General features: G+C 35.4%; 1 protein-coding gene across 1 annotated transcript in view; it reads right to left on the reverse strand.

Moving 5' to 3' along the window:
• Positions 1-469: 469 nt before the first annotated feature.
• LOC111154598 (probable ATP-dependent RNA helicase DDX60) overlaps positions 470-12,478 on the reverse strand; it is a 105,009-nt gene continuing 93,000 nt past the window's right edge. The window contains exons 34-36 of the mRNA XM_022514277.1: positions 9,293-9,444; positions 1,034-1,096; positions 470-602 (exon numbers count right to left, since the gene is read on the reverse strand). Coding sequence (XP_022369985.1) covers positions 470-602; positions 1,034-1,096; positions 9,293-9,444 — 348 coding nt within the window. The remainder of the gene's footprint in view (positions 603-1,033; positions 1,097-9,292; positions 9,445-12,478) is intronic.

Consider the following 12,478-nt stretch of genomic DNA (forward strand, 5'->3'; position numbering starts at 1 on the left):
CTCTATATATCAAATACTTAGAAGTATGTCTCAAAGCAATAATATTCAATACTTTTCAGATGAATGAATGATATTTCTAGGATGAGATTTTGAGATGGTTCCAAAGTCTCAGGGGTTTCCTGGGATACTCTTGAATAACCATGAACCACTCAAGAAATACACTGTCTGGATATACTCAAGAAAATATCTAGAGCAGTTTCCTCTGTTCTAGAATCCCCAAAGTTTCATTCTTTGTATAAAACATCCAAACAGGTCTAATTAATCTCAAATCAAAAAATTAAAAACCAGTGACCTGATTAGCAAGAAATTCATGAAGAGATTCATGGCTAATTGCATGTATACATATATGTGAAGATATGTAATTTTTTAAAGTACGTGATATAAAAGGGAAAACCCATAAAATATTGAAGTGCACACAAACAGGAGGCTTTAAGAAGATGTTTATTTAACCAGGCAACACTAGATGGGCCTAAGGGTGGACCTTGTAATAAACCCTTAGGATGGGTATATCCATAGAAAGTTTAGAGTTGTTTGAATCCCCACTGTACTCTGCTAAAGATGGAAACAGAAAGCCAACATGAGAGACCAGAGTCAGATAAAGCCTGGAAAAAAACACTATATAATATAAAGCAAGAAAGTCCAGAATATGTAAGTTGATATAAACCAGGGACTCCATGGAGCCCTAAGGGATCTTCTGAAGTATCATGTATCTGACAAACACTGGTTGTGAAAACTGAGAATACTAGGATCTAGGAATTCTTGAGGCTTTTGAATATTGTCCTGTTGTTATGCAGTGCTTAAGGCTGAGGTTCTGGTCTGAATAAAACCTTATGTCAAATGGGCTTTGGAATTAATTCTATTATAGAACCAATGCAACAGGGTGTTGAAAAGAAGCTCTGTAAAGTGTTTGGGGAGTTGAAATGTGTGACATCTCAGAAGCTCAAGGGCATTTTTAAGTATAAGGTCAACATTTTTCAAATTACCATTAAATTTTTGAAAAATTTGAAATCAATATTTAAAATACATAACATACCTGATAGATTTAATGGTGAGTGCAAAATCTTTCAACAACTGATAAGCAGCTCCTTCATGTATCCTAAACAAAAATATTTGAAATTTAATAGTATAAAAACATTAAAGAACTTATGTCATACTGAAATGCTGGATTTGTCAATAATAAATTACTTTTGTCTGTCGTGACATATTTACCAGAAACTTTTTGTCACACATCTTAGATGATGATTCAATCAACAGGAATGATGATTCTGAATTCAAAAATGTCATAAGTATTACAACCACACATAATCAATACACATAGAAGACTGACCATCTCAGAAGAAATCCAAAATAGGAAAGTTAAGCTCAGGAGAGTGAATAGGAGCTGGAGAATCAAAATGGAAGAATCAAATGAATTATTTACTAATGCCACAACTTAATTCACAATAATGAGTTATATTTTTAAAAATGATCAGAAATACCTACGAAGACCCTAGGTTTGCTTCATCCCATGAACACATCTATATAACTATCAAAATATCCTAAATACCCCAGAAATCAACCTGAAGACTGACAGAACAAAGTCCACAACTGAAGGTAGATAAAAAACTGCATTGAAGAAAGTAGGAAGTTCAGAGATGTGGTTTGGGAGAGAACTGCCCATTGCAGTGGGATGGGAGCCATAGAGGTGGAGCAGAGTAAAGACAGACTAGAACACAGTGGAGCATAAAGGGAAGATGATTCACCATACCAACTGGCTTGGAAAATGAGAGGGGCTGAATATCATGAGTTCTTGCAACCAATGAGGCTTAAAGGCTAGAATTTTAAAGGTCAGTGGGCTTGGCTTGGATATAGCCCAGGGGTATCGGGACTGCTTTTGGAGAAAAGGCAGGGCAAACAACCCATGGATGTATAGTGTGGAAACAGCAATTGAAGGGTGCCTGTGGCATACAGGGCTCCGGGAGGTTATTTGTTCTTCTCAGAAAATGTCCCAGAGAGGTAGTGTTCACAAAAGACCTCTCTGTGAACAAAGAAACTGACCAGCACCACTTCCCTCCCCCACCACAACTAGCACAGGGCTAGTTGTAGGAACCAGTACCATGCCAACTGTCAGTACCCAACTTGTTTATGCCAAGCTTGGTACCTGCCATGCTCTGGTGTATCCACCCTTCCAAGTTATGCTTGCCTCAGTCCCAGCACTGTGAAAACTCGCCCCTGAGGAGAGACCAGCTCAAACCCCTCCCAGACTGCAACTCCCAACAAGGAGTTCTTTTTTTTTTTTTTTTAAGATTTTATTTATTTGACGGACAGAGATCACAAGTAGGCAGAGAGGCAGGCAGAGAGAGAGGGGGAAGCAGGTTCCCTGCCGAGCAGAGAGCCCGATACAGGGCTGGATCCCAGGACCCTGGGATCATGACCCAAGCTGAAGGCAGAGGCTTTAACCCACTGAGCCACCCAGGCGCCCCCCAACAAGGAGTTCTATGTAAGACCATTACCCTCAAAAACAGCAGAGGTACCTGACTTTCCTAATACACAGTAGCTGACACAGAGACAGACAAAATGAGAAGACAGAGGAATTTGTCCCAAATGAAAGAACAGGATAAGGCCATGTCCAGGGATCTCAGTGAAACAGAATTTAAAGTAATGATTATAAAGACACTCACTGGACTTATGAATGGAAGACCTGAGTGAGAACCTTAACACAGAGATAAGGAATAACATACCAGTAATAAAGGGCTCAGTAAATGAAATGACAAACACACTTGATGGAATGAACAGCAGGATGGAAAATCAGTTGAACAAATTAATGACCTAGAACTCATGGTAATAGAAAGTAACCAAGCTAAACAAAAGAAAAAAAGGAATTATGCAAAATAAGAAAAGGCTTAGGGAATTCAGTGACTCTATCAAACGTAATAACATTTACATTATAGGGGCACCTGGGTGGGTCAGTCAGCTAAGTGTCTGTCTTCAGCTCAGATCACAACCTCAGGGTCCTGGGATTAAGCCCCACATCAGGTTCCCTGATCAGTGGGGAGGCTGCTTCTTCCTCTCCCCATCCCCTCCACTTGTGCACATTCTCTCTCTCACTGTCTCAAATAAGTAAATAAAATCTTTATTTAAAAATTCACATTATAAAAGTCCTAGAGGAAGAAGAGGAAGAAAAGGGGACAGAAAATTTATTTGAAGAATAATAGATGAAAACTTTCCTAACAGGGGAAGGAAAAAGATATCCATATCCAGGGGGCACAGAAAACTCCCAACAAAATCAACAAAAGCAGATCCACATCAAGACATAATTAAAATGGCAAAATATAGTGATAAAGAAAAAAAAATTAAGAGCAGCAAGACAAAATAAGGCAGTTACCTACAAGGGAAAATCCATAAGGCTATCAGTGGCTTTTTCAGCAGAAACTCTCCAAGCAAAAGAAAAAGGCATGACATATTTAAAGTGCTGAATGGGAAAAATATACAGCCAAGAATACTCTATCCAGCAATTCTATCATTCAGAATAGAAGAAGAGATAAAGAGTTTCCCAGGCAAAAAAAAAAAAAAAAAAAAATTAGAGCAGTTCATGACCAACACACTAGTCCTCCAAGAAATATTAAAGGGGATTCTTTGAGTGGAAATGAAAGACCAAAAGTGACAGTATGAAGGTAGGAAACACAAAAACAGTAAAAATGAATTCTTTTTGTAAAAGACCACCCAAGGTACTCACAAAATAGAAATATGTAAAAGAAGGTATCTTATATCTAAAACATGGGGAGGAGAGGAGTAAAGAATGGTTCAAACCTAAATGACCACCAGCTTAATATAGACCAACAGCTAAATATGCAGAGGATGTAACCTAATGGTAACCAAAAATCAAAAACAACTAATAAACTGCAAAAATAAAGAAAAGAAATCCAAATATATCACTAAAGAAAACCAGCAAACCATGAAAGAGAGAAAGACAAGAAAGGATCAGAGAAAATCTTTAGGAACAACCACAAAACAAGTAATGAAACAGCAATAAATGTATATATCCACCAATAATTACTTTGTATGAAAATGGACAAAACACTTGAATCAAAAGATACAGGGTGACAGAATGGATTAAAAGAAAAAAAAAAAGACTCATCTATATGCTGCCTATAAGAGCATTGTAGCCCTGAAGACACCTACAGATTGAAAGTGAGGGGATGAAGAAACATTTATCATGCAAATGGTTGTCAAAAGAAAGCCAACTAGCAATACTTATATTGGACAAATTAGATTTTAAAGCAGACGGTAACAAAAGACAAAGAAGGGCACTTTATAATCATAAAGGGGAGAATCCAACAAGAAGATATAACAATTGTAAATATTTATGCACCCAACATGAGAGCACCTAAATATGTAAAACAGTTAACAACAAGCATAAAGGAACTAACGGATAATAACACAATGATAGTGGGGGACTTTAACATTACACTTACATCAATGGCCAGATCATCTAAACAGAAAATCAACAAGGAAACAGTGACTTTGAATGACACACTGGACCAGACGAATTTAACAGATATATTCAGAACATTCCACCTTAAAACAGTAGAATACACATTATTTTCAAGTACACATGATACATTCTCCAGAATAGATGACATATTAGGCCACGAAACAAGCCTCAAGAATTCAGAAAAATCAAAACCACACCATACATCCTTTCTGACCACAACCTCAAGAAACTAGAAGTCAGGAGCTGGGTGAGTCAATGGGTTAAACCTCTACCTTCAGCTCAGGTTGTGATCTCAGCATCCTGGGATCAAGCCCCACATCAGACTCTCTGTTCAGCAGAGACCCTGCTTCCCCCTCTCTCTCTGCCTGCCTCTCTGCCTACTTGTGATATCTCTCTCTCTCTCTCTCTGTCAGATAAATAAATAAATAATCTTAAAAAAAAAAAAAAGAAAGAAACTAGAAGTCAATCACAAGAAAAAATCTGGAAGAACCACAAATACATGAAGGTTAAATAACATGCTACAACACAATGAATGGGTAAACAAGGAACTCAAAGAATAAATTAAAAAGATATATGGGGGCACCTGGGTGGCTCAGTGGGTTAAGCCTCTGCCTTCAGCTCAGGTCAATATCTCAGGGTCCTGGGATCTAGTCCCGCATTGGGCTCTCTGCTCAGCAGGGAGCCTGCTTCCCCCTCTCTCTCTGCCTACTTGTGATCTCTCTCTCTCTGTCAAATAAATAAATAAATAAAATCTTTAAAAATATATATATGTACATGGAAACAAATGAAAATGAAAACACAATGGTCCAAAATCTTTGGGATGCAGCAAAAGTGGTTCTAAGAGGAATATTTATAGCAATACAGTCCCACTTCAATAAGTAAGAAGACTCTCAAATAAAAAAAACCCAACCTTACACCCAAAAGAGTTAAAAATAACAAACAAAACCTAAAACCAGCAGAAGGAAAGAAATAAATGAAGATTAGAGCAGAAATAAGTGATATAAGAACTAAACAAACAAACAATAGAACAGATCAATGTACCCAGAAGGTGGCTTTTTGAAAAAAATCAATAAAACTGATAAACCTCTAATCATAAATTAGAGGGGAGAAATAACTACCAACACCAACAGAAATACAAACAATTATAAGAGAATATTATGAAAACTATATGTCAACAAATCAGACAAACTGGAAGAAAAAACTAAATTCCTAGAAACATAAAACCTACCAAAACTGAAACAGGAAGAAATAGAAAATTTGAACAGACTGAATACCAGTAAAGAAATTAAATTGCTAATCAAAAAACTCCCCCAAAACAAAAGTCTAAGACCGGATGGCTTCACAGGAAAATTGTCCCAAACACTTACCAAAGAGTTAATTACTATTCTTCTCAAACTATTCCGAAACATAGAAGAGGAAGGAAAACTTCCAAATTCATTCTGTGAGGCCAGCATTACCCTGATACCAAAACCAGATAAAGACACTGCAAAAAAGAGACCTACAGGCCAATATCTCTGATGAATGTAGATGCAAATATCTTCAACAAAATACTGGCAAACTAAATCCAACAATACATTTAAAAACTCATTTATCTTGGTCAACTGGGATTTATCCTGAGTTGCATGGTTGTTCAATATTCACAAAGTAACCAATGTGATATATCACATAAATACAAGAAAGGCTAAGAACCATATGATCATTTCAATAGATGCAGAAAAAAAGCATCTGATAAAGTACAACAAGCATTCATGATAAAAAACCCTCAACAAAACAGGCTTAGAGGGAACATACCTCAATATAATAAAGGCCATACATGAAAAACCCACAACTAATAAATCATCCTCATTGGGGACAAACTGAGAGTTTTCCCCTAAGGTCATAGCCACAGTAATCAGACAATGAAAACAAATAAAAGGCATCTAAATGTGTAAAGAAGTAAATTTCACTATTTGCAGATGACATGATGCTATGTATAGAAAACCAGAAAGACCACTAAAAATGTGCTAGAACTGAAATATGAATTCAGTACAGTCACAGGATACAAAATCACTGTACAGAAATCTGTTGCATTTCTATACATCAATAATGAAGCAGCAGAAAGAGAAATTAAGGAATCAATCCCATTTACAATTGCATCAAAAACAAAAGATACCTAGGAATAAACCTAATCAAAAAGGTGAAAGATCTGTACCCTGAAAACTATAAAATGCCGATGAAAGAAATGAAAGACGACACCAAGAAATGGAAAGACATTCCATACTCATGGAATGGTAGAACAAATATTGTTAAAATGTTTATACTACACAGAGCAATCTACAGATTCAATGAAATCCCTATCAAAATACAACCAGCATTTTTCACAGAGCTATAACAATCCTAAAATTTGTATGAACCACAAGAGACCCTGAATAGCCAAAGCAACTAGAAGAAGAAGAAAAAAAAAAAGAAGTAAAGCTGGAGGCATCACAATTCCAAACTTCAAGTTATATTACAAAGCTGTAATGATCAAGATGGTATGGTACTGGCAGAAAAGAGACCCATAGATCAATAGAACAGAACAGAAAACCCAGCAAAGGACCCACGATTATATAACCAATTAATCCTTGACAAAGCTAGGAAGAATATCCAATAGAAAAAAGACCCATCACTTCAACAAATGATTTTGGGAAAACTGGACAGCAACATGCAAAAAGAATGAAACTGGAAGTGGTGCCTGGGAGGCTCCTTCAGATAAGCCGCTGCCTTGGGCTCAGATCATGATCCCAGAGTCCTGGAATAGAGCCCCATGTCAGGCTTCCTGCTCAGTGGAGAGTCTGCTTCTCCCTCTCCCTCTGCCCCTCTCCCTCCTCCTCTCTTTCTCTCTCACTCTCCCTCTCTCTCTCTCTAAATGAATAAATAAAATCTTAAAAAAAAAAAAGAAAAGTATGAAACTGGACAACCTTTTTTATACCTTATATAAAAATAAATTAAAAATGGATTAAAGACCTAAATGTGAGACCTGAAACCACAAAAATGCCAGAAGAGAACACAAGCAATAACTTCTTTGACATTGAATATAGTAACTACTTTCTAGATAGATCCCCTGAGGCAAGGAAAACAAAAGCAAGCAAACTATTTGGACTATGAAATAAGTAGCTTCAGGGGCACCTGGCTGGCTCAGTTGGTAGGATGCGGGACTCTTAATCTCAGGGTTGTGAGTTCAAGCCTCATGTTGGGTGTGGAGCCTACTTTAAAAAAAAATAATAATAACTTCTGCAGTGAAGGAAACAATCAACAAAACTAAAAGACAACCTAGGGAATAGAAGAAGATATTTCCAAATGACATATCTGATAAAGGACTCTATGCACAATATATAAAGAATTTATAAATCTCAACACCCAAAAAGCAGATAGTCCAATTAAAAAATGGCAGAAAACCTGAATGGACATTTCTCCAAGAAGGACATACAGATGGCCCACAGACATATGAGGAGATGATCATCATTACTTTCCATCAGGGAAATGCAAATCAAAACTACAATGAGATATCACCTCATCCCTGTCAGAATGACTAAAATAAAAAAATACAAGAACACCAGTAGGTGTTCATGAGGACATGGATAAAGGGTAACCTTCCTGCACTGTTAGTAGAGTGCAGACCGGTTTAGCCACTATGAAAAACTGTATGGAGTTTCCTCAAAAAGTTACAATTAGAACTACCCTACTATCTAGCAATCACACTACTGGATATTTATCCAAAGAATACAAAAACATAAATTCAAAGGGCTATATGCATCCTTTTGTTATAGAAAGATTATTTACAATAGCCAAGATATGGAAGCAGCCCATTATCAAGTGTCCATCAACTGACAAATGGAGATATATATATATATATTTCAGCCATAAAAAAGAATGAAATCTCGCTATTTGCAATAACAAGGATGGAGCAGGAGAGTATAATGCTAAGTGAAATAAGTTGGCCAAAGAAAGATAAATACTGAAGGATTTCCCTCACCTGTGTAATTTAAGAATAAAACAAACAAGCAAAAAGAGAGAGAGGCAAACCAAGAAATGGACTCTTAACTATAGAGAACAAGCAGATGTTTACCAGAGGGGATGGGGGAGGGGGATGGGTGAAATATATGATGGGGATTAAGGAGTGCATTTGTCATAATGAACACAAGGTGATTAAAATAAAAAACTTTAAAAATGAATAAAATACATCTGCATCAGTGAGCTATGAAATTTTTAAAAAATCAATATTTATCTAGTGTCCCAAGTTTTAAATCCTTTAATTCAATAAAAACTGCTCAAAATTTTATGCAAATTTTTTACTGAATTACTTATTAGTGTGACAGAATGCCCCTATCACATCTATGTGCTCAGTGCCTGGACCAATTTCTCTACTTTCGGTGCCTGGACGAATTTCTCTACTTTCAGTAAATCCAAGAGGGTTTACCCTTCCTTACTGTTTTTGAAAATGATTTCCTTGCCAAAGAGCTAAAACAATTGTCCTATGCTCAGTCTTCAGAAGTGTGAGTTATATACCTTTTTATATACTTCTCGCAGATAATGGTGAGTTTTTAAAATAACTTATATTCAATAAATAGGATAGTAATAAATAAAAACACATCTGTGAGAGTATGCAAATATATCTGCAGGGTACATCTTTAGGTCAAGTGAGTCACCTTAAGTTCCAAGATTTTGCTGGTAAACCACAGGTAGAGGTAGAAATGAAAGAGAAAGATGGAGACACAGACATGAATACAGACATGGACACAGAAAGGTAGAAGTTGAAAGATTAGGGGGGGTGGATAGGTGAAGATAGATAAAACATACCTGTTGTCCTGGACTAGTCCTGTCAAGGAACCATGTTTATAGAAATCAAGTGCATAAGCATTAAGTGGCATTCTTCTTCCTTGGTTATCAAATACCTGTGACCACAACACAGGAGCCTGATTGTGATTGATACCAATTGTGCGTAAAATGACCTAAAGAAACACAAATCTTTTTGTTATTTATGTGTAAAGAAAGTTTATGATTTCTTACATTGTGCTTTATAGTTCCTTTCTTTATTCAACTTTTTTGAAGCACACTGTTCATGATGAAGTAAGAGGGTGTCTTTCATACACACTGGGTTGGTGCTATCCTAAGCAAGTCTAGAAAATGACTTGGTACCACCTACGAACATTATTGCCTCACAGCATACTCGGCAATTTCAACTATGCAGCCATGAGAATAACAAGAGTCACTAGGAAAGAAAAGCTAATTTTAATTTTTTTTCATTATCCTTGTTGGTATAAGAGATATCTTGTAAACAGAGTATTAAAGATTTGGTGCCTTCTGTGTCTCAAGAGAAGAATTCAACTCTAACAACTGCAAGAACCCAATCACCAGAATAAAAAGGAAGGGGAGAGATATACAAGGAAAGAGAAGAAAAGTAAGAATAGCAAGTTAACAAGTCAATAGCCTTTCATGTCTGGTCATTTTATGAAAACTATACAGGGTCAATAGGAACTACTCCAATACACTAATCAGTAAAACTACTTTCTCAAATGATTTGGTGGTAGCATGGAAAGTTCTTTTATCACTATAAGTTCTTGGAATATTCTTATTCCATTATGATCCTGAAACCTGTTTGACCTCAAAAATCCAGAATATTTACATTCCAGGGAAACTATTGTACATGGGCCCCAGATATTTGTAGCAGCCCTTTTTGTAACAGTAAAGAATAAAAACAAACACAAACAGTTTTTAAGAGGAAACTAGATCAATGGCTTGTTTTATATCCACACTCTGAAATATTATGAAGCAGTGAAAATAAAATAGAGCTTCAACTGACAACATGAATGAATCTTGTGCAAAGAGCAAAACAAAACAAAAGCAAAAAACAACATCCAGGAGACTAGAGTAAGTATTCTTTTACTTTCTATAAAAATCAAAAGCAGCAAATATAAAAAGGAACTTCGGAATATGATGTTTTTTAAAGGAGAATTAAAAACACAAAATTCAGGATAATTTATATCCTAGGGAAAGAGGAGAGACAAGGGAGTAAAATAGAGGAGGAGTACATGGGTCCTGAGTCCATGGGTTTTCATTTTAGTTTAATGCTTTACAGCTTATATATATGTTATTTAAAGATTATATGAATACCTATGTAGCATTACATTAAAATGTAACAAACAATAAAAGCAAAATAAGATTTGAGAGGTTATAACTTACATTAGTAAAGTAAAATTGCATAAAGTGAGTTGGGTAAGGCAAAGGACATGTTGCCATCAAGGCGTACTCTAGAAATACTCATCCGTGCAGGATGCTTCAAAATAAATGATATAGAACCTGCTTCTTCTAACACACCAGCAGGAACAATGAAAAGTCTGTATTAGTTCCTGCTTTGTACCTTAAAGATCTCTTCTAATTGATGGTGACTAGGCGGCAATAAGACACAGACACTATATCATATTATAACTGTATTAGTGTTCCTCAAAAACTTCATGGAAAAATGTGCACATGGAAGGGAAACAAAAGTTAATGGTACCTACTAACCATAAGTTGAATTAATTGTGAAATAGAAAAAAAAAGGGAAATTATAATACTTAATAATGTCTTGTTTTCAACATGATTAGCTACAAACTTCTTACATAAGTAATTAATTATAATTATAGAAATAAAATACAGGAAAAAAGCTTCATAAAAATTTTTTTAAAGATTTTATTTATTTGACAGAGATCACAAGTAGGCAAAGAGGCAGGCAGAGAGAGAGAAGGAAGCAGGCTCCCCACTGAGCAGAGAGCCCGATGCAGGGCTCGATCCCAGGACCCTGGGATCATGACCTGAGCCTAAGGCAGAGGCTTTAACCACCAAGCCACCCAGGCGCCCCAAGCTTCATAAAATTATTGATCTTATAAGCTAATTTCAGTCCTCTATTATTTCTATGCCAGAATTCCACACTCTCCCACATTCTGTTAAGATACAACTCACATGAGAGTAAAGACCTGGAGCAGTGGTCTCTAAGTAATTTTTAAACCATGTACATTATCAATTTTTTAAAAAAGTCCTTTCTCATCTCTTTTTTCATGAATGCTTTTTTCTCATCTTATAAAACAAAAAGCTTCCTCAAACTTACTTGGGGTTTAAAAATGTACAGAGTAGCAACAAAGAGCCATATTGCTTTCCTATTAAGAAAATGGGTGACTTAAGGACTAAGCAAAGAAATAACTTCTTTTCTTTTAAATTAGGTTGTTTCCAATTACTTGAATTCAACAAAATTACAGTGGATCTAATTAAGTTGTTAATTAAGAGATCATTAAAAATATGTTTGTGATAATAGACTGGTAAGTGATTTGGGGCAAACATTCAGAAAGAATTAGAAGAATTATGTATCACTGTCATAAAAGCTGTTCCATTCTGAGCTACTTCTCTATTTGAATAAGGCTTCTCAACATTCAAATTAAAATTTGAAGCTGGAACTGTCTCATTCTAAAAATAAGTAAATATTCATTCTTAGTTATTGTACTAATTTAAAAAGAAATAGTTTCATCCATTCCATTAATACATTTCTAATATAACATTAATTTTATTTTTGGTAATTACTTCTCAAAATTTGTATTATATTTAAGTTTCTGCAATTAACAGGAAATAACCTGTTGTATACTATTGAAATTGCATTCTTGTTTAAATTGAAATTGCATACTATTTAAGCTAAGAAATGTGATAGGGTAGCTTAATGTTTAAAAATATATTACATTAAGGTAAAATTATGTGGCGGAATGTATAATCTAAATACAAGAGAAAAGAACTTTACCAAATTTTAAATCATTAGAAATTTTATTCTTGACTGTTTTTAACTTCATAATTTTGAGTATTCAAATGCCTCAGCATTCAGATTCCATTTTATACATTAAAAATGATATGGTGGCTTTATTTTAACATATCAAAGTTTATCTGAAGCTGGAAATTATTAGAAATTATTAGAATTTGTGATAAAAATATAAGTGTCCATTTAAAATGCACAAAGGGGGGCAC

Source organism: Enhydra lutris, unplaced genomic scaffold (genome assembly GCF_002288905.1).
Source record: "Enhydra lutris kenyoni isolate GAN:26980312 unplaced genomic scaffold, ASM228890v2 scaffoldscaffold3, whole genome shotgun sequence".
Taxonomy (NCBI): domain Eukaryota; kingdom Metazoa; phylum Chordata; class Mammalia; order Carnivora; family Mustelidae; genus Enhydra; species Enhydra lutris.